Source organism: Monodon monoceros, unplaced genomic scaffold (genome assembly GCF_005190385.1).
Source record: "Monodon monoceros isolate NGI ecotype Baffin Bay Population unplaced genomic scaffold, NGI_Narwhal_1 Super_Scaffold_13, whole genome shotgun sequence".
NCBI classification, from domain to species: Eukaryota; Metazoa; Chordata; class Mammalia; order Artiodactyla; family Monodontidae; genus Monodon; species Monodon monoceros.
This window is the reverse complement of record NW_021703769.1, coordinates 45,740,102-45,765,063: the sequence shown is the minus strand read 5'-3', so window position 1 is coordinate 45,765,063 and position 24,962 is coordinate 45,740,102. Positions and strand designations below refer to the sequence as shown.

The following is a 24,962-nucleotide window of genomic DNA, read 5'->3' as shown; positions in this document are numbered from 1 at the left end:
AGCGGAAATGGCTGGAATGACCTTTGACCTCCCTCTCGCGCCGTGACGGAGGCAACGTCGTTTCTGTGGTAACCGGGCTGCGCGTCTTACTCGGAGCCGCGGTTGCAGCACGGCGTCTGGAGTTGCAGGTGAGGTGGGGAGTGCTGGCTGCCCGGCAGGGAGGCGGGTAGGTTCCGGGGCGTCCGGGGCGCATTCCCAGGCCGCCTCAGGGACTGGGATGACCGTGCGAGGACGGGTGGCTCTGTGGAGCCGCGGCACCGGGCAAGGGGACAGGAACCAGGCTCCGGTCCGGACGCTCGAGGGCGGGGGAAGAGAGGAAGGCCAGAGCGCGAGCTGCTGCGCTCCTCGGCGGCTTGGCGGCTCGGCGCCGCGGTGCATTCTAGGCTTTGTAGTCCCTGAGGTCTACTCCCACTTGGTTTCTGGACAGTTGTGAGGCTTGTAACTAAAAGCAACTGAAGGTATTTTAAAGCCAGATAATAGAAAAAAGTGAAAATAAGTCATCAGAGTACTAGTAAATAAGCCAGCCTTGTGATCAGATAAGCAGATATTTAAAGTTTCTGTGACTGTCTTAATTTCGTCAATTCTCTTAGCCCCAGTGTCCTTAACTATACGACAAAAATAATGTCTATTTCACCAGGTTTAAAGAGAAAATCTATGTAAAGTGCCCAGTAAATGTTAGCTGGTATAGTTCTTGACCTGTCTTCAGAAACAGAAAAATTAATTATGTGCACGCAAATGGCTAAGAGAATTTTTAAATAATAGACTTTATTTTTATAGAGCAGTTTTAGGTTCACAGAAAAATTGAATGAAAGGTACAGAAAATTCCTATTTCTCCCGACCCTTCCAACCCCCCCACTATCAATAGTAGTACATTTGTCACATTCCTTGGACCCACATTGACACATCACACATCGTCATCACCCAGTGTTCATAGTTAACAGAGGGTTCACTCGTGGTGTTGAACAGTGTATGGGATTTGACAAATAATACATTGCCATGTATCCATCATAATAGAATGGTAAAGAATAGCTTCACTGCCCTAAAAATCCTTGTGCTCCACCTATTCATCCCTCCCTCCCCTTTTGCTTCTGCAACCACTGACTTTTTGTCTTCAATGAGTCTTTTCAGAATGTCCTATCATTAGAATTATATAGTGTGTAACCTTTTCAGATTGGCTTCTTTCACTTAGTAATATGCATTTAAGATAAGAAATATTAAGTATTTAATGCCATGTGTGGAATGACGATAATGATAATGTCATTTCTTTTCATGGCTTGATGGCTCATTGGTAATTTTTGACAGTTACAAGTCACTTATTTATATATTTACATAGAACTATCACATCTACCTCTGCTTTCAAAATAATAGTGCTTTCAAAAAAATTTTTATGCTGATTTTTCAAACGGAAGTCATTCGTAACCGATATAAAAACATTTGCCATAGTTCTGTACCACCGTATTATTATTTAAACATTTTAAAGTTATCTCATTTTTCAAATCTTGGATAAATTGAATGAGATTGTATATAACTGTGATAAAGAGAAGTAAATAAATAGCTATTAAAATAAAAAGGTATTTCCCTTGAGTTCCCTTAAATTTGTAACTCAACGCAACTGATTTGACAAAGTTTAATCATCTATAGCTGCCTCTAAAAGATTCAAACACCTTAGAATGTTTTATTTCTGATTGCCTTCCTTCCATCTCACAAATTTTTAATTGTCTGGTAATTCAATTCAGCTATTGTTTTTAAAGCAAAATTTATCATCATTTTTACTTTTTTTTTTCTGGCCATCAGTGCTTATTTAGATACACATGCATGTTTACTAGTCTTTCCCCAGCGTTTCATCTGTATTCCGCTCCTTTCTGATTTTAATTTTCTTCTTCCTGATATACATCTTTTACTAGTCCTTTCAACCGGGTTCTTTGAATGGTAATTTCTCTCAGTCTTTGTAGTAATTGTCTTATTTCACTTTCATTTTTAAATGACCATTCAGGTAGGTATAGAATTCTAGGTTAATGATTATTTTTACCTCTGTATTTTTAAAATACTGTTCTGGTGGTTGGGAAATGATAGCTCATAGGCCAAATTCAGCACATTATCTATTTTTTGTGTGGCCCATGAGCTAAGAATTTTTTTAAAACATTTTTAAACAATTGAAAAAAAAACAAAAGAATATTTCAGGATACACTCACTATTATAAAAGTCAAATTTCAGTGTCCATAAAGTAAAATTTTATTGGAATACAGTCATCATGAAATTTGTGCAAGAATATATCTGAACAACATCAAAAGGCCAAATGATATAATACTGTGTTCTGAAAGAAAACCATACACACTGTATAATTCCATTTATAGGGTGTTCAAAAAGTGACCAAGGGCATCTGTGTGATAGAAGTCATAACGGTGCTTACCTTTGGATGGGGCAGCCTTCCAGGGCACTGGGAACGCTCCACACTGCTCTTTTTATTTTTTTAATATATTTATTTATTTTTGACTGTGTTGGGTCGTCGTTGCTGTGCGCAGGCTTTCTCTAGTTGCGGCGAGCGGGGGCTACTCTTTGTTGCAGTGTGTGGGCTTCTTATTGCAGTGGCTTCTCTTGTTGCGGAGCACAGGCTCTAGGCACGTGGGCTCAGCAGTTGTGGCACGTGGGCTCAGCAGTTGTGGCACGTGGGCTCAGTAGTTGTGGCACGTGGGCTCAGTAGTTGTGGCACGCAGGCTCAGTAGTTTTGGCTCGCGGGCTCTAGAGCGCAGGCTCAGTAGTTGTGGCGCACTGGCTTAGTTGCTCCACGGAATGTGGGTTCTTCCCGGACCAGGGCTCGAACCTGTGTCCCCTGCATTGGCAGGTGGATTCTTAACCAGTGTGCCACCAGGGAAGTCCCCACACTGCTCTTAGAGTCAGTGCAATGGCGGAAGTGAACTTCCCAATGGCTAAGAAAATAAGATGTTTTTCCTTAGGCAAAAAGAAGAGAGGAAACAGAAAGGAAGGGAGGGAGAGATGGAGGTAGGAAAGGAGGAAAGGAAACAGAGAGGGAGGGAGAGACACACACATTGAGGCCTCGAGACATCGAGAGAGAGAGATTGAGCTCGTTTGCTGCCTGCTGTTCTGTCAGCAGCATCCCCCCCCCCCCCGTCTCTCTGAACATGAGACTCTCCACCATTGCTGTCATTAGAGATTCTCCTCAGATTGGCTGTGGGAAAGGCTGAGTTCTACAAAGAAAGCAGGTACTGTATCCTGGAGCTTCCCAGAGACTTTCATGGGCATAGCGGCCCCTGTGGAAGGCCTTTGCAAGCAGTGCCTCTTACACTGTTTGACCACAGGACTCTTTTCCCTTCAAAATACGTCTCAGGACTGCTGCCCCTCAGGGCTCCAGTTTGGGGAGCTCTGTATGGACCATGGGCGGCAACTGTATTTCCCCTGTAACTCTTGACCACGTGCCATGGCAGCTGATTAAATATGAAGACCCTGAATCAGTAAATAATTCCTTTCAATGTTCTTCAGCCCTATTGTTTGAATATTTTAAAGCAGCTTTGTGGGAAACAAAGAATACAGTTGCAGACATTTCTAGACAGGCCAGTCCTCAGAAACATCATTCTCCTGGAGAGACACGTGTTAACTGGTTTTTGGGGACACTCGTCACAGCCTACCCCCAGGGGAGATGCGTCCCACCAGCCACGCTCACTCTGACCACACGGAAATTGGAGGAATGTCCTGTTTCGTAAGTACTGAAGCCAGACTGGCTTGTCATCTCAGGCTAACAGTGGGCTGTTTTTCTGTCTTTCGGGGACAGGATCAAAAATGTCAGTACTCACTTCTCCAAGAGGAAAGGTGGAGGCGGTTCACTGCCGGAGAACAGAGTCACAGGATACTTATTGCATCAAAAACCTCATTAGAAAATTTACCCAGAAGCTGTTTGGGAGTCTTAACATCATCTCTCTTCTGTAAGTACATAGCAAAGGGCCTCCACTCCTTTGTCCTTGTGGGGCTTGGCGAGGAAAGGGCAGCAGGAAAATCTGCCCTACTGAGCGGGAGATCTCTGGGAACAACCATCGCTAAGTCCTGTAACAACATGTAAATTGAAAAGACTTCTCATGACTTTTGGATTCAGGCAAACTAGGGTTCAAATCTCAACTGCCCCACCCACTAGTAGAGTCACTTAGCTACCCGTTTTGAGAATTTATTTTCTTTCAGACTCTGTGCTTTGCCAACATCGTCTTGTTTAACTCTGAGGTAGCCACTGTCACACCCATTTTACAGATGAGAGAGTGGAGGCTCGCCCAAGGTCCAGCAGTTAGTAAGTGACAAAGCCTAGATGTGCTCTTAGCCACTCCTGTTGAAATGTTCTTCTAATCTTCAAAATATGCCTAGGTTTTTTTTTTTAATCTTTTTTCTCCCTGTTTTGTTTTGTTTTGTTTTTTTGGACACCAGAATATGAATATCCTATAAGCTGTTCCTCATTATTTTTATTGAAAATGATAAGAGAGAGCCCAGTGTTTTGGATTTCATAAAGCTTCAGGTTAAATACAATTGAAATGTTTAAACTAGGCCAGCCTAAGACATTAAAATTTGCAATTTCTGATCACCACACTGATGAATGTAACGTAAATTTGGTACAGTTTTGTTGGAGAACAATATGTGTATAAAAATGCTTTAAAAATATGTATAACAATGAAATGATTTCATTTTTTTGACATTATGGTGAATTAAACACCTTAATGATGTCCTCTGGATGGAAACATGTTGATACATACACACACACACACACACACACACGCGCGCGTACGGACTGTGCAGAGAACATTGTCAAAATGAAATCAGAAACTTCAGGACAATAGCAGGAACCCACACCACTTTCTCCTTGAGGATTTTTGCTGCATTTTAGAAACCTCACAGTTTTGTTTTGACAGGTTCACAAAGAACAGAAGATAAATACTCCATCCACTTAAGGAGGGAAGTATTAGATTTCTTTGTATAAAACTGTGCAGTTCTTTATAAGGATGAAGGAGACAAACCCACTGCATAAAAGTAAGGAAACTAGCCTGTTTCAACCTCAGCATGAATGAAGGGGGATAAAGCCTCCCCCAAGAATTCATAAGCACGCGTTGATTCAAGGTCTGTGTTAGTTATCTGCATGGTCCCCAAAAGCTTCAAAACTTCCCAAGTAATGAATGCATTTTTAGACCACCTAAACTAGTTTGCCCATAGACTGAATAAAGTAGAGGAAGTGGAGAATTTGATTAAAAGTGGTTGCACGTTAGTAGTGTGTCCAGGAGACCCACTGAAATAAGTACAGCTCAGGTCTGAAGGGGTGGAGTTTCAGCTCAGACTTCCAATAATACTCACAGACAAAATTCAAAGGAACATGAGCTCACAGTCAAAAATCAAAAATATACAAGGAGACATTCACCATTAGTGAGAACCAACAACAAAAAACTATACAGCAGAATCAGACTCTCAAAGACTTCAGATATTAAGTCAAAGAATATAAAATAACTATGCTTACTTTGTCTAAAGTGAGAAGATATGTTTTAAAAGACCATAAACATGAAAAATGAGAATTAAAAAAAGTCTAATAGACCATCTAGAAAAAAATAGAGCTAATATTAAAAGCTCTGTGGATGAATTAAACATTGTAATAGACACAGCTAAAGACAGAAGTAGTGAACTGGGGCATCAATACCAATAAATCACCTAGAATTCAGCACAAAGAGACAGAGACAAAAAATAAGAATGGAATATTTAACAAATAGGTCTAATCAGACTTCTAAAGGGAGATAATAGGAAGTGCAAGAGTCAATATTTGAAGAGATAATGGCTGAGAACTTCCCAGAATTGTTGAGAAGCACCAATTCTTCTAGAAAACTCAATGGATCCCAAATAGGAAAAATACACAGAGAATTCTACAACTAACCACATCATAATGAAACAGCAAAACACCAAAGCTAAAGAGAAGATCTGAAAAATAACTATAAAGAAAAGACAAATTACCTGCAAACAACTAAAAATTAGACTAATGACGATTTCTCACTAGCAACAATGGTACCCAGAAGATAGTGGAATGTCTTTAATATTGGAGAGAAAATAACATCAAACTAGAATTGTATACCTAGAGAAACAATTTTTCAATACCTAGGGGAAAATGAATGCATTTTTTAGACAAACAAAAGCTAGTTTACCAGTGAACTCTGAATTAAGGAAATTCCTCAGAATATACTCTAGGCAGACGGAAGAATATCTCAGCTGGAAAACCCAAGATAAAAGAAGGAATGTAAACAAAAATATGTACAAATATGAGAAAAATCTAGCTTGTATGAAATAATAACATTAATAATGACTAATTTAATATAGGTATTCAATGTAAATGGTAAGTTATAGGATATGAATAATAAGTTAGCTAAAATACAGGACAAAAATAGCAGATAAATTGGGAGTCATGTGGTTAGATTGAAAGTACTCTTAAGGTATTGTTCAGGGGGAGGGTTGGTAGCTAGTATTCAGAGGTGCTCCCCCTCCCTCCCATGAGCCACACGTCCTGCATTCAGTCCTTTTGTAGTCCCTTCTTGCCCTGAATCAGGGTTGGCCCTGTGTAACCAATAGAAGTCAGTAAAAGTGATGCTTTATGACTTCAAGTCTAGATCATAAGAAGTCTGCAGCTTCCACTGGGCTCTGGAATGCTCCCTCTTGAAACCCAGATGCCATACTGTTAAATGCTCAAGTCATGTGGCCACACGCAGGTGCTTCACTTGGCATCCTCGGCCGAGCTCCCAGCCAACAACCAGCATCAACTGCTAACAGTATGAGTGGAGCTGTTCTAGACATTGGATAGTCAGGTGACTCCAACCACCAGCACCACTTGACTGCCATCACCTGAGAGATCCCAACCAAAAACTTCTCAGTCAAGCCCAGCCAGCCCACAGAACCATGAGGGATAATAATGAATTGTTTTAAGCCACTAAGCTTAGGGGTGGTTTGGTACATGTCAGTTGATAACTGGAGCAGAGGGTAAAGACTTTGTTAGAAATATATGTTAATGTGGCTAGAATAATCATTTAAAGATAGGTGTAGAGATTATAGCTTCTGATCTATAGAGGGAAAATGGAACAAGAAATTTATAACAAACTGAATCTCAAAGAAGGCAAGAAAGGAAGAAAAAAGAAACAGAAAACATAGGACATATTAAAGTCATGTAACAGGAAGATAGAAAACAGTTCAGTTATATCAGTAATCAAAATAAATGTATTTGAACAAAATTTTTCAGTTTAAAGAGAAAGATGAGCAGATTGGCTAAAAACAGAACAAACAGCAGTCATATTTTACATATAAGAGACACACCTAATATATAAAGTCACAGAAGGATTTAAAGTCAAAGTATTTGGAAAAAAAAGATGCCAGCCAAAATCTCATCCAAAAAAAAGGCTACTGTTGCTCTATAAATAGCAGACAAAATATACTTTTGCAGAAAGGATCATTGCAGATAAAGAGGGTCATTATAGCAATATAATGATGAAAGGTTTTGTGCTTGAGGGAGGTATGACAATTTAAACTTGCATGCTCCTAATGACAGTCATAAAATATATAAAGCAAAAAATCAATAGAAACAAAGGATGAAATAGACATACCCACCATCATAATGGGAGATTTAATATACCTCTGTTAATAAATGAAAGGTTGGGCTTCCCTGGTGGCGCAGTGGTTGAGAGTCCATCTGCCGATGCAGGGGATGCAGGTTCGTGCCCCAGTCCGGGAAGATCCCACATGCCGCGGAGCGGCTGGACCCGCGAGCCATGGCCGCTGAGCCTGCGCGTCCAGAGCCTGCACTCCGCAACCGGAGAGGCCACAACAGTGAGAGGCCCACGTACCGCAAAATAAATAAATAAAAAATAAATGAAAGGTCAAGCAAACTGAAAATCAGTTACAACAGAAAAGATTTCCAGAAGAACCCAATTAAAGAACTTGATCTAACGGATATATGTAGAACACTGTAGCCAGTGTTAGAACATACATAATCTTGTCAAGTAGACATGTAAACATGTATAAAAACTAACTTCCTCTTAGGCAATGAAGCAACCCCAGCAGTGGTTAGTACCACAAAGCGTGTTCTTTGACAACAATGCAGTGGAGTTAGAGATCAATAACAAAAAGATAATTAAGGAACGCCCATATATTTGAAAAATTTTAAATGCAATAATAAATAATCATGGGTCAAAAAAGAAAAAGAAAAATTAGAATACATGAGTTGAATGAAAATAAAAATATGTGTTAGATATATAATTATACGTATGTAAATGTAAATACATACAAGACGTGAAATCAAGTTAACTCTGGTGTTGCAGCTAAAGCAGGTGTGGGCGTTGATGACATTGGAGGCTCCCATGCCTCCCCTATTCTCTGGGCCTCTGTGTTCCTCCCTGCTCTGTAGTCTCTGCCTCTGAAATCAGCCTGGAGCTGTGACTCATCCAATAGAATGTGTTGGACATGTGCTGTACCGGTCCCTGGTCCCTGAGCACCCTACCCCTGCTGGGCCTTGGAGTGGCTGGAAGGGTTCCTGGAATCCATGTGTCTGATGTGTTTATGTATTTTCTGAATTGGCAGATACAAAAAGCGTAACTGACATCATGTGGGAGGGGAGTAGTGAAAGTTATTTTAATGTGAAAATGGGGCCCTTATAACGTTGAGATCTGCCTTAGAAGCCAGCCTATTTTCAGAAGTAAAAGTAAATTTACATTTTCATTAGTGTCCTGGAGCTCCCCAAACAGCTCCCTTGCTACCCAGCCCTTGTAGCCTTTTGTTTTCACATTAGGTAACTAACTCCCATCCCCTCACCGGCCAGCCTCAAGCTTCCAGATCCATCTTACGGGCATTTCTAAAACTGGCGGTTTCTTTTCTCGTTCATTCAGTTTCCTTTTATTGACTGCTGGCTCAGTCACAGAGATACAGGAATGAGTAACAGTGGTCTCACCTAAAAACCCTGCTCAGTTTTAGGGGAGGACATGAGCGGATTGGGCAGAGCGGGTGAGTGGGGAAAGGGCCACAAGAGTGGGCCACTTGGTGTGCAGATAGCACAGTGCAATCAGTGGGGGCGGAAACTCCACGGTTCAGAGCATGGGGAGGGGGACGTAAAGGGACTCTGAGCCCTGTTTCACTCACGCTGCTTAATGAGGCAGAAAATAGAGACACTGTTTCACCAAGATTTCCACCAAGTATGGTTAAGTAAAACGAGTGTTGGCTGAACTTGGAAGACTCCTTAAACCAACTGAATAAATGAAGCACTGCTCTAATGAAAAGAACTCTAATTTCTATTGCTGGATAATATCTTCGAACTTTAATATATTTTCTGTGAAATACATACCTGTGCTCGTGCTTGTGTCTATATATTTTTAAGGACTTCTTTGGTTTGGATTTGGCTTATTACAAAGAATAATTTTAAACCAGCTTTAAAGAAACACACCTTCTCCCTCTACCTTTTTCCCTCCTCTCCCTCTTTTGCTCCCACGATGATTTTTATCTGTCCTGTAGAGGACCTACTGGCTGAGAGGTAATAAGAAGTGAAATTGTACATACAAAAGGATATGCTGCCAAAGTTACTTTTTGTAGTCAGGCTCTCTGGAAATTGCAGTGCATTTTCCCATTGAAACAATGTTATTGGAGGCTGGCTGCCCACAAAAGCCTATTTAATCTATAATGTCTGTGCCATATAGTACCATGCTAATTGTACTACAGAACACAACCGCCACCCTAGGTTCCCATGGATAAATGCATTTCAGGTTCAAATTGGGATTCCAGGAGCACATTTCCCTTGCTTCCCTGAGGGGATGGCAGCTGCCTGGTCCCAGCTCTTGCCTACTTCCTCCTCCACCACCTCTATCACTATCATTGCTGATGCTCCGTGGTCCCGTGCCCTGGGCCTTTTCTCATCTGGGTTAGAGCGAGGACTGTCAGTGTGAAGCCATAGGTCGTGGCTCTGGGAGCCCGGAGCAGGGGACCCCAGAGGACCAGGAGCTGGAGGGAGCCCTGCGGGAGTGGAATGAGGGGTAGGGGCTTCAGTGAATCAGACGGGAGGAGCTGGGGGGCTACCTCCTCCTGCTAATGAGCGCCCTGTGTGGATCCCCTGTTCTCGGTACCAGAGGGCAGCCAGCTGCAGTGCCTGGGCCCGGGGCACCCCTGGTGGAGTCCCCAGTGGCTGAGGACTGTGACTTCCTGTGAGAGGGGATGGTGGCTGGAGGTGCTGAGATTGGTGTCCTGAGCACAGTGTTTCCCAAAGGTGCCCACAGCTCTGGTGGGTCCCAAGTGATTTGACTCGAACCATGCAAGAAATTTTTTTTTTTTTTTTAGTGGTACGCGAGCCTCTCACTGTTGTGGCCTCTCCCGTTGCGGAGCACAGGCTCCGGACGCGCAGGCTTAGCGGCCATGGCTCATGGGCCCAGCCGCTCTGCGGCATGTGGGATCTTCCCGGACTGGGACACGGACTCTCAACCACTGCGCCACCAGGGAAGCCCCAGAGCAATTTTTGTTTTAAGGTTCATCTCTTCATTTTTATAGTTACCTTCTGTTTATAGGAAGGTATAATGGTTTTCCATTTATGATAGTGATGTAAAATTTTTTTATTGAAATAGACTTATTTCAGCCAAAAGTGAACTGGCTTAAAGAAAATAATTAAGTACTGGAAGTGCATGTGTGTGAGGGACACGTACGTGGGCCAGTTGGCCATCCTAAATGTACGTGTTTAGGGCAACACAGTGGAGCTGGCAACATGGAGAGGATGGGGAAGACTACGGTCAACGGTTTCCCCAGCCTGTCTCCAAGGGAGGGGTATTGGACACGTTATATCATAGACGTGACACCTTTCTAATGAAGTGTAATTTTCTGTAAAGATGGGGTTGGTAGCACCAGATGTCCTGAAAGATGCACTTCCAGACTTGCTGCCACATTGCTCCCACCTCTTCCGTAGGCTATCATATCTCGTGCAGTGGTTGCCAAGATCCAACAGCCAAAGGTGGGAGGAAACGACACCTCTTCATCTCACTTCTGGTACCTTCCTCATGTGTGCAATTGGAATCGTTTCCGCAGGGAGAAGGCAAACTTTGCCATCACCCTCCACAATGACCAGGAGGAGATCATGGCCCAGGCCACCTTCCTAGACTATCCCAACTGGAATGTCGCCCCACAGGACGACTGGGTGTCCGTGTTCCGGGAGCTGGACAGTGAAATCCCGTGCACAGTGAGTAACCATGCACGTTGCTTATGAGAGCAGCTTGAATTTGGAAGGGAAGTCCTATGTTTGCATATAGGTCTTCTCAGGTTTTAGACTGAGCAGTTCAAAAGTCACAACAGAAAGTGTGTGACATCATGACAGACAGAAATGAACTTATCTGGTGGAGAGGGAAGGGGAGTCTGAGAGCAGGAAGCCTCAGAGGAGGACTGGAGGTGGGGCACGGCAAGGAATTAGCAAAGCATCAGGACTGAGCTTCCCAGGCCTCCACGCTGTGCTCCCAAGTCTTTGACCTGCTGGGAGGGACCTGCCATTTACACATCTGCCCCTGAAATAATGACAACAGAGCCTCAGATTCAAGTCATGCTCTGTAATTTTCAAAGTGCCCTCATGGGCTCTGACTTATTTGATGTCTCCCAGCTGCGGACACAGGACACCCTGTCGACCCACAGAAGCCAGGTCATCGGGTCTCAGGGAGTTGGGCTTTGGTAGCCTGAGCTGTCCCTCGGCTGCCAGAGCCAGGCCAGCATCCGGGCCAGTTGCTGCAGAGAGCCAGAGGCTGAGGCTGCAACTGCGGGCAGCACGCTTGCCCTGTCGGTGGAGTTCAAGAGCACGTCCCGGAGCCCTGGGGAATGGCAACTGTGTGAACGAGCGGACTCGTGCACGCGCACACACGCAAACACGCACAGCCCAGCACTTAGTTACCCGGCATCTGTTCAGCTAGAGGCTGCCTCCCCCTGGTCGCCTGCACTCGCAGTCACCACTGTCAGAAAAATTATCTCAGGCTTGGAAATAGGCCAAAAAGATTCTTTCCATTGTGCTTGTACTTTTGATTGATTTTCTATTGACTGAGCTATTTTACGGTTCCGCAGGAACAGTGATGAACTGGTAGATTTTTGTTCATTTGAGATGTAAATAACTTCAGTGTGGTGGAAGAGATAACCTCAAAGGTTACAGTTTCTGGCCCGGTGGGACCTGAACTCTTTTGTATCTAGCTGGGCAATCTTCTAACATTTCCTCATTAAAACTGCCTGAAGCCAGCTTCTCAATTGCAATGAATCGTTTTGTATCATCTCACTGGTCGCCTCATGGATTGATGGGTTGAATCAATCTCTGATACGTGCATTTTGTATTTGCATTAGGGTCATGATTTTATCTTTTTGAGAATGATAAATTAACACCATTCTTCCTAAATTCTTTCCCCTTTTGTTCCTTTTCTTGTTCTTTTAAAATTGTTTCTTTTTAAACTACTTCCTTCAATAGTGTAGAGCTGGGCCGGTCCTGGAGGGGTACATCAGCCATATGTAGCTATTTGGGCACTTGAAATGTGGCTAGTTTGAACTGAGATGAGCTCTGAGTATAAAATATGCACTGGAAATCAAACACTCAGTAGGAAAAAAAAGAGTATAAAATACCTTGTTGAGAATTTTTATATTTACTACTTCTTAAAAGGATAATAATGTGAATATATTAGGTTAAATAAAATATATTAACATTAATTTCACCTGTTTACTTCTTTTTAAAAATATATCTACTAGAAACTTGAAAATTACATATTTTCCCAGCATTTGTGGCTTGAATTATTTTCCTATTGGACAGCATGGGTATAGAGGCTTATGGCTTAATGGCTTACCTACCCCGGGGGTATCTGCAACTAAAATAATGATTTTTATCTTAAAGCTAAGGAATAAATATTGAACTGTAATATTTTTGATGGAAGAGAGAAGTTGGGGGATAAATCAGCCAAGTAATAAACCATGCACTATCAAGGCGAGTCCTGACCAGAATGTAAAGCAGATGCCATGGGGTTAGGTGAGTCCATGCATGGGAAGTGCTCACATTGCGACACTGAACTCTCACTGTCGCTGTTATCTGGACTCGAGTTCGTGTTGCTTGCCTCTGGGGAGTTTTCAAGCTCATGAACTAAACTCATGATTCTTCTCTCGCCATTTTATGTTTGATAAACACCTTCTGAGTGTTCTTAGGGCACGTGCCACCCGACAGGAAGGGAGACCGAGGCACACGGATGTGCAGGTGGTCACCCAAGGCCGTCTATGAAATTGCTCAGGAAACAAGAGACACAGAAGTGCTCCTGTTGTCCAGATCGAGGTGCAAGCACTGCCCTCACCTCACCACTCAGCCCCCTCCCATTTGCATTGTCTCTAGAATTTGAGGATCTGTCCATAAACACAGGGGTACTGAGCTGAACAGAGGGATGTGGGGATGTGTAGAGCAACTCCTCATGACCAGCCACTTAGAAAGTCTTCAGTACAACTGAGTCACATTGCTGTATGGAAGAAATTAATACAGTGTCGTAAATCAACTATACTTCGATAAAATTAAAAAAAAAAAAGTTACGGGGCAGCATTCTTTAAAACCCCTAAAGACGTGACCCAAAAGCCATATTAGAATCTTGCTACTTTGTTTCCCGCTCCCAGGTTTTCTGGGTCCCGAGCGTAGTATTTGCTTCTGACTCTGGGAATGTTGAACAAAACAAGCCGTTGGATTCCTAGTGGGGCATCTGCCTTCCGTCCTCCAAATTCATGAGAGGCGCTTTCCCTGGTGTCACTTGAATAGAGCCTCAGCTGCTGACTCCAGAGCCCCGGGGGAGGAGGATTGTCTTTCACTTGGGCTGAGGCGCCCTGGGGACAAGACCACTGAGTTCAGAATCGACTTCAGTCCCCCGCAGGCGCCCCCCTGCCCGCGGCCGTAGTGAGGCGGGAGGAAGGGCCCTGACACGCTGGACTCATTTACGACTCCCCCTTTCCTTGAATAATTCCAAGCTAGGAGGACAGAAAGTGGCTCGAACCCTGCCTGGGTGTCTTCTTATTTTAGACATAAAATATCTTCCATCGACACCAGGCAGCTCTGTGCCATGGCTGCCCCAAGACCCTCCCCCATCTCCCACCCCTCCCCTTGCTCTGACTCAGCCTATAATCGTGTCCTCTTTTCTTCTGCAGCCTCTGAACACGTTGTTCATGCACCTCTTTGTGGCCGTGGACGAGTATTCTGTCGGCTGCTGCAAAGAGATTATTCGGTGAGTGGCCACGGCGTGGCAGACAGTGACACGGGGCACTGGCAGCAGCATCGTAGACGAGACACGTTCATGTCTTTATCATGTCTTTAACTATCTGGATAGTCAAAAAAATATTTTTAAAGGAAATTCTTTGAGGTGTTCAATTTGCTTGTGCTTTCTGGCTCTAGTCAAGCATTTACTCTGAACGGTGGTGATGTTTCTGAAAGAATACAATCCTTCCTTTGAATGGACGCCTTTAACTACCACTGTTGGAGGCAAACAGGTCACACGGTCATTTGAAAAAAATGGATTTGGGGGGAGGAGGGGAAGAGAAGAGGTCACAGGCTTGGATGTTTCTAAAAATAGTTTTCCTCAATCTCATCCTTAGACATGTTATTAACAGGACTGCCTGCAGAAACCTGACCCGCGGGGCTTCCGCCACAACGGGTCTCTGACAGGCTGCACAGACACTTGGGGGTGGTGGCCTCAGCTCTCAAGTCACTTTGCAGTGTCACACCAGACCGTCCAGATGCCAGGGCAAAGGTTAATCTCAGCAGAAACCTGGTGCGCCACGTGGACATGGTGCCTTGGTTCTCGCTGCCTCCATGGAACAGATAGAAGAGGGGGCATTTGGAATCCAGGGAAAAGCAGAGAAGAAAAAGGAATTGCCTCAAAGACGTTCTTGCCTTTGCAGGCAGGGAGCAAGGCACCCAGGTGGATCTATGAACGCCTCATTTTTGTAGTGAAGGCGTTCGTCTCGCCAGGTGCTGGCTAATTGGATTGTTGACACCCCGTCCCCTCCCATTCCCTCGCCAGGACCGTGTTCAAGGCGGTGCCAGACCTGCACTTCATATTCCTCATCGTGCCATCCTACATGAGCCTCGGTAAGTCCTCCTCCACCACCTCCTGACCCCAGTCGCTAACATAGGAAATTTGTGCTTAAAATGGGGCTTTGGGGATGGGACATAAGAACCACGGGTCTCCAGGTCCTCAATGTATAATGTGCCCATTCGACTGTAACAATTAAAACACACATTAGAATGGAAACTACATTTGCCCTGAAGTCCTAAAGTTATTCCTTGGTAAATTGAGGCCTCACTTCTTTGTCTCTGGGATTTAGGCTCGACTCTCATAACTGTGTTCAACCAAGTGGGGAACATTCCAAGCCTGACGTATGATGAGGACTTTGCCGTGCACATATGTCACAGGCACAGCCACTACCCTCAGCTACACATCCGCAAAGCCAGGTAAGTGTGGAGCCGTGCCTTTTGCTACCTAAGCTTTACCCTGACGGTTACCTCACAAAGAGTTTAAAAATTGCCACTTCTTACAGTAAGTGATTATAGCTTGAATGAAATCGCTTTATAATACCCAGAAGCATTACTTCATTTGGAGATGTTTACAATTCCCCTTGATGACATAACTTGCAGGACTGAATATCTGATGAGACTCATTTGGTGCCGTGTGGTCAGCAAAGCTGTGCATTTACTACTTAAGGGTTTCTGAAGACACACAATCCTTGGCTCCACACTGAGTGAAATAACTTGCAAATAAAACAAACATAGAAATGATTCTGCCTATTTAGTTTCCCCAGTAAAGCCCACCTATTTTCCAGCATTCAGTGAATGAGGATTCTGTTGACCCCAAAGAGGAGTTTTCCAAGCTGAAAGTCTTTACCATCCACGGCCCACATGACATGCCTTGAAGGTCAGCAATCTCAAGGCGATAGCTGTGGCAGATTCTGTTTTCCAAAGAAGGCCATCTTCTATCCTGCATGCTCTCCTATAATGTGGCCTGGTCACTCTTCTCATCAAGAGGTGGGGTCCATGTCCGCTCTTTTTGAGTCTGGGTGTTTTATGGCTGCTGTGGCCCACACAGCATGGCGGAAGGGATGCTCTACGACGTGGGAGGTTGGGAGGCTTCTGCCTGGTTCTCTTGGGATGCTTGCTGTGGAGGAGACGAGGGGGAGAAGTCTGCCTGCGCTGAGACCACCGTGCCGGAGAGGCCACAAGTCAGTGCTGGGCCCGCAGCCCCAAGGGGCTACCGCTGACAGCATTCACCATGTGGATGTGCAGCCCAGGAGAACCCCCAGTGTCTGCATCCCCGCTGACATCTGACTGCAGCCACATGAGAGACCCCAAGCACGCACTGCCCAGCTGAGTCCTCCCAGGTTTCTGATGCACAAAACTGTGAGCAAGATAGAACGGCTGTTTTGAAATAAGAGGGCCTATAAAATCATTTCACAAGGGTGGTTGGTTCCTTTATCAGTGAAGAGTAAGCTGTATCTTTTGGGGGTAACCATTGCCATATTTGTTTTTGTTTGTTTGTTTTTATTTTGGGCTGCACCACGTGGCATGCGGGGATCTTAGTTCCCCGACCAGGGATTGAACCCGTGCCCCTGGCAGTGGAAGTGTGGAGTCCTAACCACTGGACCGCCAGGGACTTCCCACCATTGCCATATTTGATGAGTGCTGCATTTCTTTAGAAAGTATCGAAACTAAATTTTTTAAAAAGCAAGAGCCTAATGTTTACCAGGCATGTAGTGTTATGGCATAATTGTTAAGAATTTGCAGTAATGACATCAGGTAGATCTTGATCCTGATCTTGGTTTTACTACTCACCAGATGGGTTAACTTAAAGAAGGAACTGGGCCTCCGCAGGCCTCAGTTTCCTCTCTGTCCGTGGGTGTGAGCATATTGTCTGCTGTATGGGACTGTTGTAGTGATGGGATGAGCTGATAAAAATCAAGTACTTAGCACACTGTCAGTCACATGTAGGTACCCAAGGAAATTAAATATTATTATTAATATTATTAGAGTTATGTGGGGAAGAGAGACCCATCTATGATACACTGTGATGCTGTGTAGCTTGAAGGAGGGAAGGGCAGAGAGGGATGAAGACAGCTTCAACCCCCCAGGCCCCCCAAAATCTAAATGTCCATCAACATGTAAATGTTCACAAACTGTGGTACCTCTGTACAATGGATACTACTCAGCAATGAAATGGAATAAACTATGTGTACACACAATAGCATGGATCAGTCTCAGAAAGCTTATGCTGAATGAAAGACGGCAGACATAGAAACAAAGACCATATACTGTTGATTTCACTTGTAAGATGTACAAAACAGGAGAGGTCAGATCAGTGGTTGCCTCTGGTGGAGGGAAGAGTGATGGTGGGAGGGATACGGTGGGGAGACAGTGCTCTGTGCATTGATCGGGGTGCACGCGGCTGTCAAAGGTCATCGAGCTGCACTCTTAATGTCTGTGCACTGTACACTATATTATTATACCTCAGTGGGAAAAATGTAAAAGAAAAGAGGCTTCATAGAGAAGCTAGCCTCTGAATCTGGTCAGGAAGGATGAGTCAGAGTTCAGCCAGATGGACAGATGGGCAAAGGCGTGGAGGCAGGAAAGCACCCGGAATGTCTGCTGCCAGGCAGGTGGGCAGATGTGAGGAAGAGCAGAAAAACTGTGATGAGCAGGCTTTAACTTGGAGCCAGCAGGGAGCACTGAAGAAAGGCATGGTATGGACTGTATGTTAAAAAGAACTGCTTTTCACGTGGCCAGTGGCTTGCAGGGGAGGAGCACAGAACAGTCTGGCCAAGAATGATGCCGGCTGGAATTGAGGCAGTGACGACTCAAAGAGGTCCAGGTTGGGGAATGGATCAAGGCAGGTGCATAGATGCAAAGAAATGTTTGAGAGGGAAGGTGCAGTTTGATTGCCAATTAGTTAGAGAAGTTGAAGGATGAGAATGAGTTAATGGTGACTCGGGGTTTCAACTTTAGGGGGGATGGTGGATTCATTAACTGAAAGTGGAAATAATAGCACTAGATGGACAGGAGACAGTTGGAAATACAGGGCTTCTCATGAATGAGGAGATCATGAGAATAATGGAGATGGTCTAGTTGAGGGGGAGATTTTAAAGTGGAAAGCAGAGGATTAGAGCACAATTTTGAAAGATGAAAGTGAGCCGTTAATGATTGTAAAGAAAAATTGGAAGAGGAGTATTGTAGAAGTCAAAGATTCTTAAAGTGGCAAATCAAATAATTCGTAGGGAAATCAAATAATTTGAATACAAAGAAGAGACCGTTGGATTTGGTAATTTAAAAGACACAGATGAGATGAATAAAATTGATGAACTACTAGCCAAACTGACCAAGAAAAAAAAGAGAGAAGATATATCACCGATATCAGTATTGAAAGAGGTGACATCATTACAGATCCTATAGACATTGAAAGGATAAGGGAAGACTGCAACAACTCTATAAATTCAACAATTTGTGTTCAAACACAAACTACCAAAACTCATTTTAGAAATAAGAATAGGACTTCCCTGGTGGTGCAGTGGTTAAGAATCCTCCTGCCAATGCAGGGACATGGGTTCGAGCCCTGGTCCGGGAAGATCCCACATGCCATGGAACAGCCAAGCCCACGCGCCACAACTACTGAGCCTGTGCTCTAGAGCCTGCGAGCCGCAACTACTAAGCCCTGCGCGCCTAGAGCCCATGCTCCGCAACAAGAGAAGCCACCGCAGTGAGAAGCCCACGTACCACAGCGAAGAGCAGCCCCTGCTCGCCACAACTAGAGAAAGCCTGCATGCAGCAAGGAAGACCCAATGCAGCCAAAAATAAATAAATAATTAAATTTACTTAAAAAAAAAGAATAACTTGAGTAATTCTATACCTATTAAAGAAAAGTCCAGTGAACTTTGGGTGAGAGGGAGGGTGGCTGCCTGCCCTGACGCTGACTCCTCCCCCAGCCCCCACCCATCCTGACTTGCTTCTTCTCTTTTCTTTCCTCTTGTTGTTGTGGCTCTGAACTCTGCCCCTTCCAGGATTTGGGCCTCAGCTTTCTCCCAGGCTCATCCCTTTGGCTCCTCTGCACCAGTCTTGGCCATTCAGTCCAGTGCTCTACCTCTGGCCACTTGGCAGTTTTTTAAATTATGTTTTGAGAAATTTCTGAAAATTAATTTCTTAGGATCTTGTAAGTAGTCTCACAATTGCTGTAATTTTGTCTTCATTTCATTTAGAAATCTCTCATTTTTTTCTGCCATTTGCTAATTAATTTGAGACATGGACTCATTTAATAAAATGAATTATATTTTCAAATCAGAAAACATTTTAAAGAAAAAATTACTCATTGTTTCAGTCTTCTATGTGAGTATGTAACCATACATGCAAATGCGAGTATATGTGTGTATTCTCACTCTCTCTCTCTCTCTCCCTCCCTCCCTCTCTCTCTCTCCCTCTCTTTCTCTCCCTCTCTCTCTCTCTCTCTATATATATATATATATGCACATATATGTCTATAGTCATGATAATATGTTCTGTTAATTGTATTTTCCACTTAAGGTACCAGCTCATCCACCTTCCAGATCAATTTTGTTCTTTTTCATGGCTGTGTGGTATTTCATCATGTGGTTCTACTATAATTCATTTAAGTATTCCTTATTTATGGAAATTTGTCCTCTTTTTTTTTTCTATAACAAGAAATGCTGTGGTAAACAGCCTTGTACATATATTTTTAAGCATTCATGCTATTTTTCTCTGTAGTGTAGATACCTACGAGTGGAATTTCTGGGTAAGGTTGCATTAAACACTAACATTTAAAAATAGATACTACCAAATTATTCAACCAAAATAATCATGTCAATTTATATCCTAGCCAATAGAGTCTCATTTTCTTGCACCTTCATTTATGCTGGATGTTTCAGTTATTAAAACTGTCTCCAGGGCTTCCCTGGTGGCGCAGTGGTTGAGAGTCCGCCTGCCGATGCAGGGGACACGGGTTCGTGCCCCGGTCCGGCAAAGATCCCACATGCCGCAGAGCGGCTAGGCCCGTGAGCCACGGCCGCTGAGCCTGCGCATCCGTAGCCTGTGCTCCACAACAGGAGAGGCCATAACAGTGAGAGGCCCGCGTACCGCAAAAAAAACAAACAAAAAAAACTGTCTCCAATACAATAGTAATTTGTTGTTTTAATTTGCATTTATCCAAATACTTGTGGGTTTCAGTGTGATTTTACAGGTTCCTTTTTAAGTGTAGAAAATAGTTGCATTTAAAATAATTTCCAGTTTAGAAATGATCCAGATGGATGATTAAACATGTGCATGCAAAGCAGACAGTTCTTTGGTGGAGGGTAGAGGGGAATGGTTACAGTTGAGGTAGGCACATTTCCAGGTCTTTTTTGTTTTTTTTTTCACTTACTAGGTCACCAGTTTATTATAAAAGGATATAACTTAGGAACAGTCAGATGGAAGAGGTGCGCAGGGCAAGGTGTGGGGAAGGGGCTCAGAACCTCCGTGCCCCTCCAGGCTCACCACTCTCCCCAAACTTCCACGTGTTCACCAACCTGGAAGCTCTGAATTTTCTTAAAGTGTAGGCAGTATACAAACTTTGGGTCATGGGAATTGTCATTTTCTTGAGGCATTTTAAAGCTTATATACTTTCGACATAGATATTCAGCAAGACATGATTGTAATAGAAAATTATATATAAATCTAATACTGAAACTGACATATGCGGAGGCAGCCTACCTCAAAATCCCCTATTTCTGGCGTAGGGGCATGAGTGGAATAGGTGAGGGAGATTAAGAGGTAAAAACTTCCAGTTACAAAATAAATGAGTCACAGGGGGACAAATCACCTATTTCTTTCACTTTTTAAAAAGTAAGTGACATCTTTGCTAACTTACTCACAGATCCCCACTTGTCATTTCAAGGATGTAAGGCACTGGAGAAGTCAGGTGTAGAGTGTGCCTCGCCCAGTGCTGGCTCCTAGAAGCACGTGGTAACTGGTGGTTATAAGCTGGTCTCCCAGTTCCCTCCTTCCCACCCCCTCCTTCCTTTCTTCCTTCTACCCTTGAAAACTTGAGTGTTATGAGTGCTAACCTTCATGTGGACAGGCTGTCCTGGCCTGAACTAAACCTCACAATTCCTTTCCCTGAGGTCATGCTTATTCAGCCTCTGAGGGTGAAATGTCCTGCTGGTCCAGAAAATCTGCAAGAAGCAATTCACAAGAGGAACATAGTGCTGGTGGCAAAGAGATGACAGAGGATACTTTGTAATGAGGAAGGAATGTTTAGAAAAAGAGAACTTTTTAGTATATAGTAGTGAAATACAGAGATAACTGACATTATAAGAGTTGATGCTTTTGCTTGCAGAAGGGGAAGTGTAACACATTTTAAGAGGCCCTCTGTCCACAGCGTTCATATTAGACTTTTGATACTTAACAGGTGTAGGACTTCAGGTATCTGGAAAATGTACTTATGCGGATGATCTCCCTCCTTAAGGATACAGGAAAAAAGGACACTTCAGAGTCAGGTGGGCGTGGCCATGCAGCCACTTAGGCTGTCTCTTTTCTCTTGTTTCCCCCGCATTTATTTCTCAACATCTGTTTCATCAGTTGTTACTTGCACTGATAATTAATGGTGAAGAACACAGTTCTTAAGACACTAAACCAGTGAAGAGTTTGGGGATGTAATTATCCTTCTGCCATTTACCTAGCAACGCATTCAGAGCCAGCAAATTAACGCTGTAATCCCCAGTCCCGTTTCTTTGATTTACCCATGTGGAAAATTGTGCTGTAATGTGCCCCTCTTCTTAGACACAAATTACTGAAGTTCCTGTTCTGTATTTTGCATAATATATGAAGTAAAGCATAGCTGCTTCTAGACACATCTTTATAATCTGTAATGGGCTTGATTAATCATTGGTGGTGGATTTGAGATGTTCTCAGATTTAGAAGCTATTGGAATGGCCTTTCTGGGGGGAAACCTACCTTTTTCAAGTCCTCACAGGGATAGGAGAGGACTCACTAAGGAAAGGATTGTGTGCTGTCAGTCAGTGTTGTAAAGTAATTTAAAGTTTCCTTTATATAGTACTACTTCTTTGCTAATAATAAAAATTAAGTTAGGTCAACATTTAGGATGTTAGGTCAATTTAGGACTTTAAAATGTAAGATGTGGTGTTGTTTAAATGCTAACTTCTCACCTTTTAAAGCAGTTATTTTTATTAAGCGTGTGATCGTCTCACAGTTATTAGGAATCCATTTAAGCTTGACTTCTGAGCAATTTCATGTAAATGAACATTCTGGTGCTTAAGTGATAAATATCCTAAAGCATTCGAAAGAAGTTGTAGGGCAGTTAGGAATTTCACCACTAGTCTTCTTGAGTCCTGGTAAGTAACCCAGCAAATAGAATTTGGTTCACAATCCAACTGGAACTATGGTGTGCCAACACAGACTTTTGGATCAGATCCCAGTGGTGTAAGTGCAGGGGCCTCTAACTGGCCCTGAATGTGCTTTGAAGCACTTCATTCCGAAGTCCTCCATAACTTGTAAAATCATGACATTTTCCAATGAGTAGAAGCTAAATGGCTCCAAGACCCATGTTAAAGTTTTGAATGGAATATACGGTTTAGAAATGATGGATTGGATTCTCCTAAAGAAGACCACTAGAGGTCACAAGAGATCTTGGAAAGAAAAAGGTGCTTTGTTTTACACAGCTGAATAAAAAGAAATATCTAGTTGCTTAGCTGGCGCCCACTGTAGGTTCTCCAACCCCAAGCTGAGACTGTTCGTGGTAAGGGTTGGTTTAAGCCAAATACATTGCATTTTTTAGCGCTACCACTAAACTGGATTCTCTGAATTTTTCTTTATTCATTGATTTTTTTATCAACATAGAAATTTATTTGAATTCAAAATAATATGGTTATATTTAGGATAATATAATAATTACGTAAAGCACATATCATCGTTGGCTCTGAAACAGTTCTAAAGATGTTATTCTTTTGAAGTCAAAAATTATGTTACATAGCATGCAGCAAGGAGTTCTCGCCTTATCAACTCCTGGAAAATGAACCGGTAGCCTCAGAATGCAAGAATACCACCACTGGGTTAACAGGACAAACTTTCTGAGGGACACAGGGAGTAATTCACTATACTTCCCCTTTCTCTAACTCCTTTCCTCACACCGATTTCTTTTCTTTCCTCCAGGATAGGTTTTATCCTGTGGAAAAAAAATTTGCTTTTATTTGTAAAGTGGAGTAAATAATATCCTGATTGGAGTAGGCAGCGTTTTAGCTGACAGTGCTCAGGAATCAGACTTTTGGAAAAGGTCAATCAGCTAGCTAGCAAAGACCATCAGTGGCTTGCAGAAAAAAACACAATTCAGATAATATGTCCTTGCTAAATAGATAAAAAGAATAAGCAGTTAAATAAATATGGGTGAAAAATCCCAGGGTTTACTGTGACCTAGACAATCAAAAGCAGACAGGTGACCTTTGATTAAGCCCATTTACTTGTGGAGTGAGCTATAAGGGGCTCCAAGATAGAGTGTGGTTTCCAACAGCATCCATAGCCAAAGGGCAAACTCAGAACGTCTCCTCCTCTCGTAGAAACTGGAACACGGATGAGAAGTCTTTTTTGGAGTAGCCCTTCACACATATCATCCTGTAGATCTGATGGGCCTGAGTGCCCAGAAGGATTGAGCTGTTCGTGCTGGTAGCAGAGTCTTGTGTTAATCCCAGATCCTTAGCCATGAGTGTTGTTCCGAATCCACCCTAATAGTTATCAGCCGAGGGAACTCCATCCGTCACCCCAGGTACAGGATTATAAGTGTCACTTGACCAACATCGTCCTGAGCTCATATTTAAGATTTTAGCCAGGAGTTTTGGGTCAAGCCCCAACCTGATTCCCAGATTCATAGCTTCAGCAGTTCCGGTCATACTAAGCTAACAGCAAGTTGTTGCAGATCTTTGCAGCCTGCCCATTCCCAGCAGCTCCACAACATGCCGCATTGGAGCCCACGCATCCCAGCAGCTGTTGGGCAGCAGCAGCAAATTCGTCTGCGACTCCTCCCACCATAAACGTGAGGTTCGCAGACTGAGCAGCTCCCACACCACCAGAAACGGGCATCCATGAAAACTGCTCCCATTTTCTCAACTTCTTTGGCCAATTCTTTCAAAACCATAGGATCAATAGTGCTGGAATCTATTAACAGTGAGCCTTTCTTCACTTTCTTTAGAATTCCATTTGCTCCAGAATAAGCTTCTATCGCATTGATGCTGGTGGGCAACACTGTGATAATTCTGTCAGCTTTTTCAGCTACATCTGCTGGGGAAGACACTACCTGTTCACGTGCATCTAGAAACTCTTTGCATGCATCAGGGAACACATCATAAATAATGAGTGGATAGCCATGTTTCATGAGATTTTTTGCCATTGGATTCCCCATGTTGCCTACTCCAGTGAATCCAACTTGAGTCTTAGAAGCCACTGACCTAGAACACACTGCTGCAAGGCTGGCCACTGCTGGTTGCTGCTGGCGGCTCCACGGAGCCATAACGAGGCTGCCATGCTGCCCCCACCCCGCCTCCCCGTGGTGGCTTCTGCAGCTCCCAGCTCACCCACTGACTGCTAGGGTGCGCAGTGCAGCGGGTGGGATCGGCTGCAGCTATTCATTGATTTCTTAAAGAACATGCACACATATATACACACTCTCTCAGGCTTAAATAAATACAATATTTATGGTGTTTAAATATCAGAATCACTTTTCCAATGGTACATTTTTAAGTCTAGCTAATGAAATTCAGATCCTCTCTGGTTGTGGAAGTTGCCATCAGACAGGAGAGAGGAGGCCATGCCAGTATTCTGAACGCAAAGATGGGCTGCGGCCGTCCTTACGGCCCCTAAGCAGGAACTTACCATCTGTGAGTTCGCAGTGGTTTCTTTGCTGGCAAGG

At 43.5% G+C, this 24,962-nt stretch overlaps 1 protein-coding gene and 1 pseudogene across 1 annotated transcript in view; one reads left to right on the top strand and one right to left on the bottom strand.

The window, feature by feature from the left end:
- The first annotated feature begins 91 nt into the window (after window positions 1-91).
- The window catches only part of CFAP61 (cilia and flagella associated protein 61), a 256,888-nt gene continuing 232,017 nt past the window's right edge, over window positions 92-24,962 (top strand). The window contains exons 1-6 of the mRNA XM_029220311.1: window positions 92-128; window positions 3,788-3,938; window positions 11,065-11,215; window positions 14,167-14,243; window positions 15,039-15,106; window positions 15,343-15,469. Coding sequence (XP_029076144.1) covers window positions 3,796-3,938; window positions 11,065-11,215; window positions 14,167-14,243; window positions 15,039-15,106; window positions 15,343-15,469 — 566 coding nt within the window. The 5' untranslated portion in view covers window positions 92-128; window positions 3,788-3,795. The remainder of the gene's footprint in view (window positions 129-3,787; window positions 3,939-11,064; window positions 11,216-14,166; window positions 14,244-15,038; window positions 15,107-15,342; window positions 15,470-24,962) is intronic.
- Window positions 23,593-24,563, bottom strand: LOC114893869 (annotated as a pseudogene).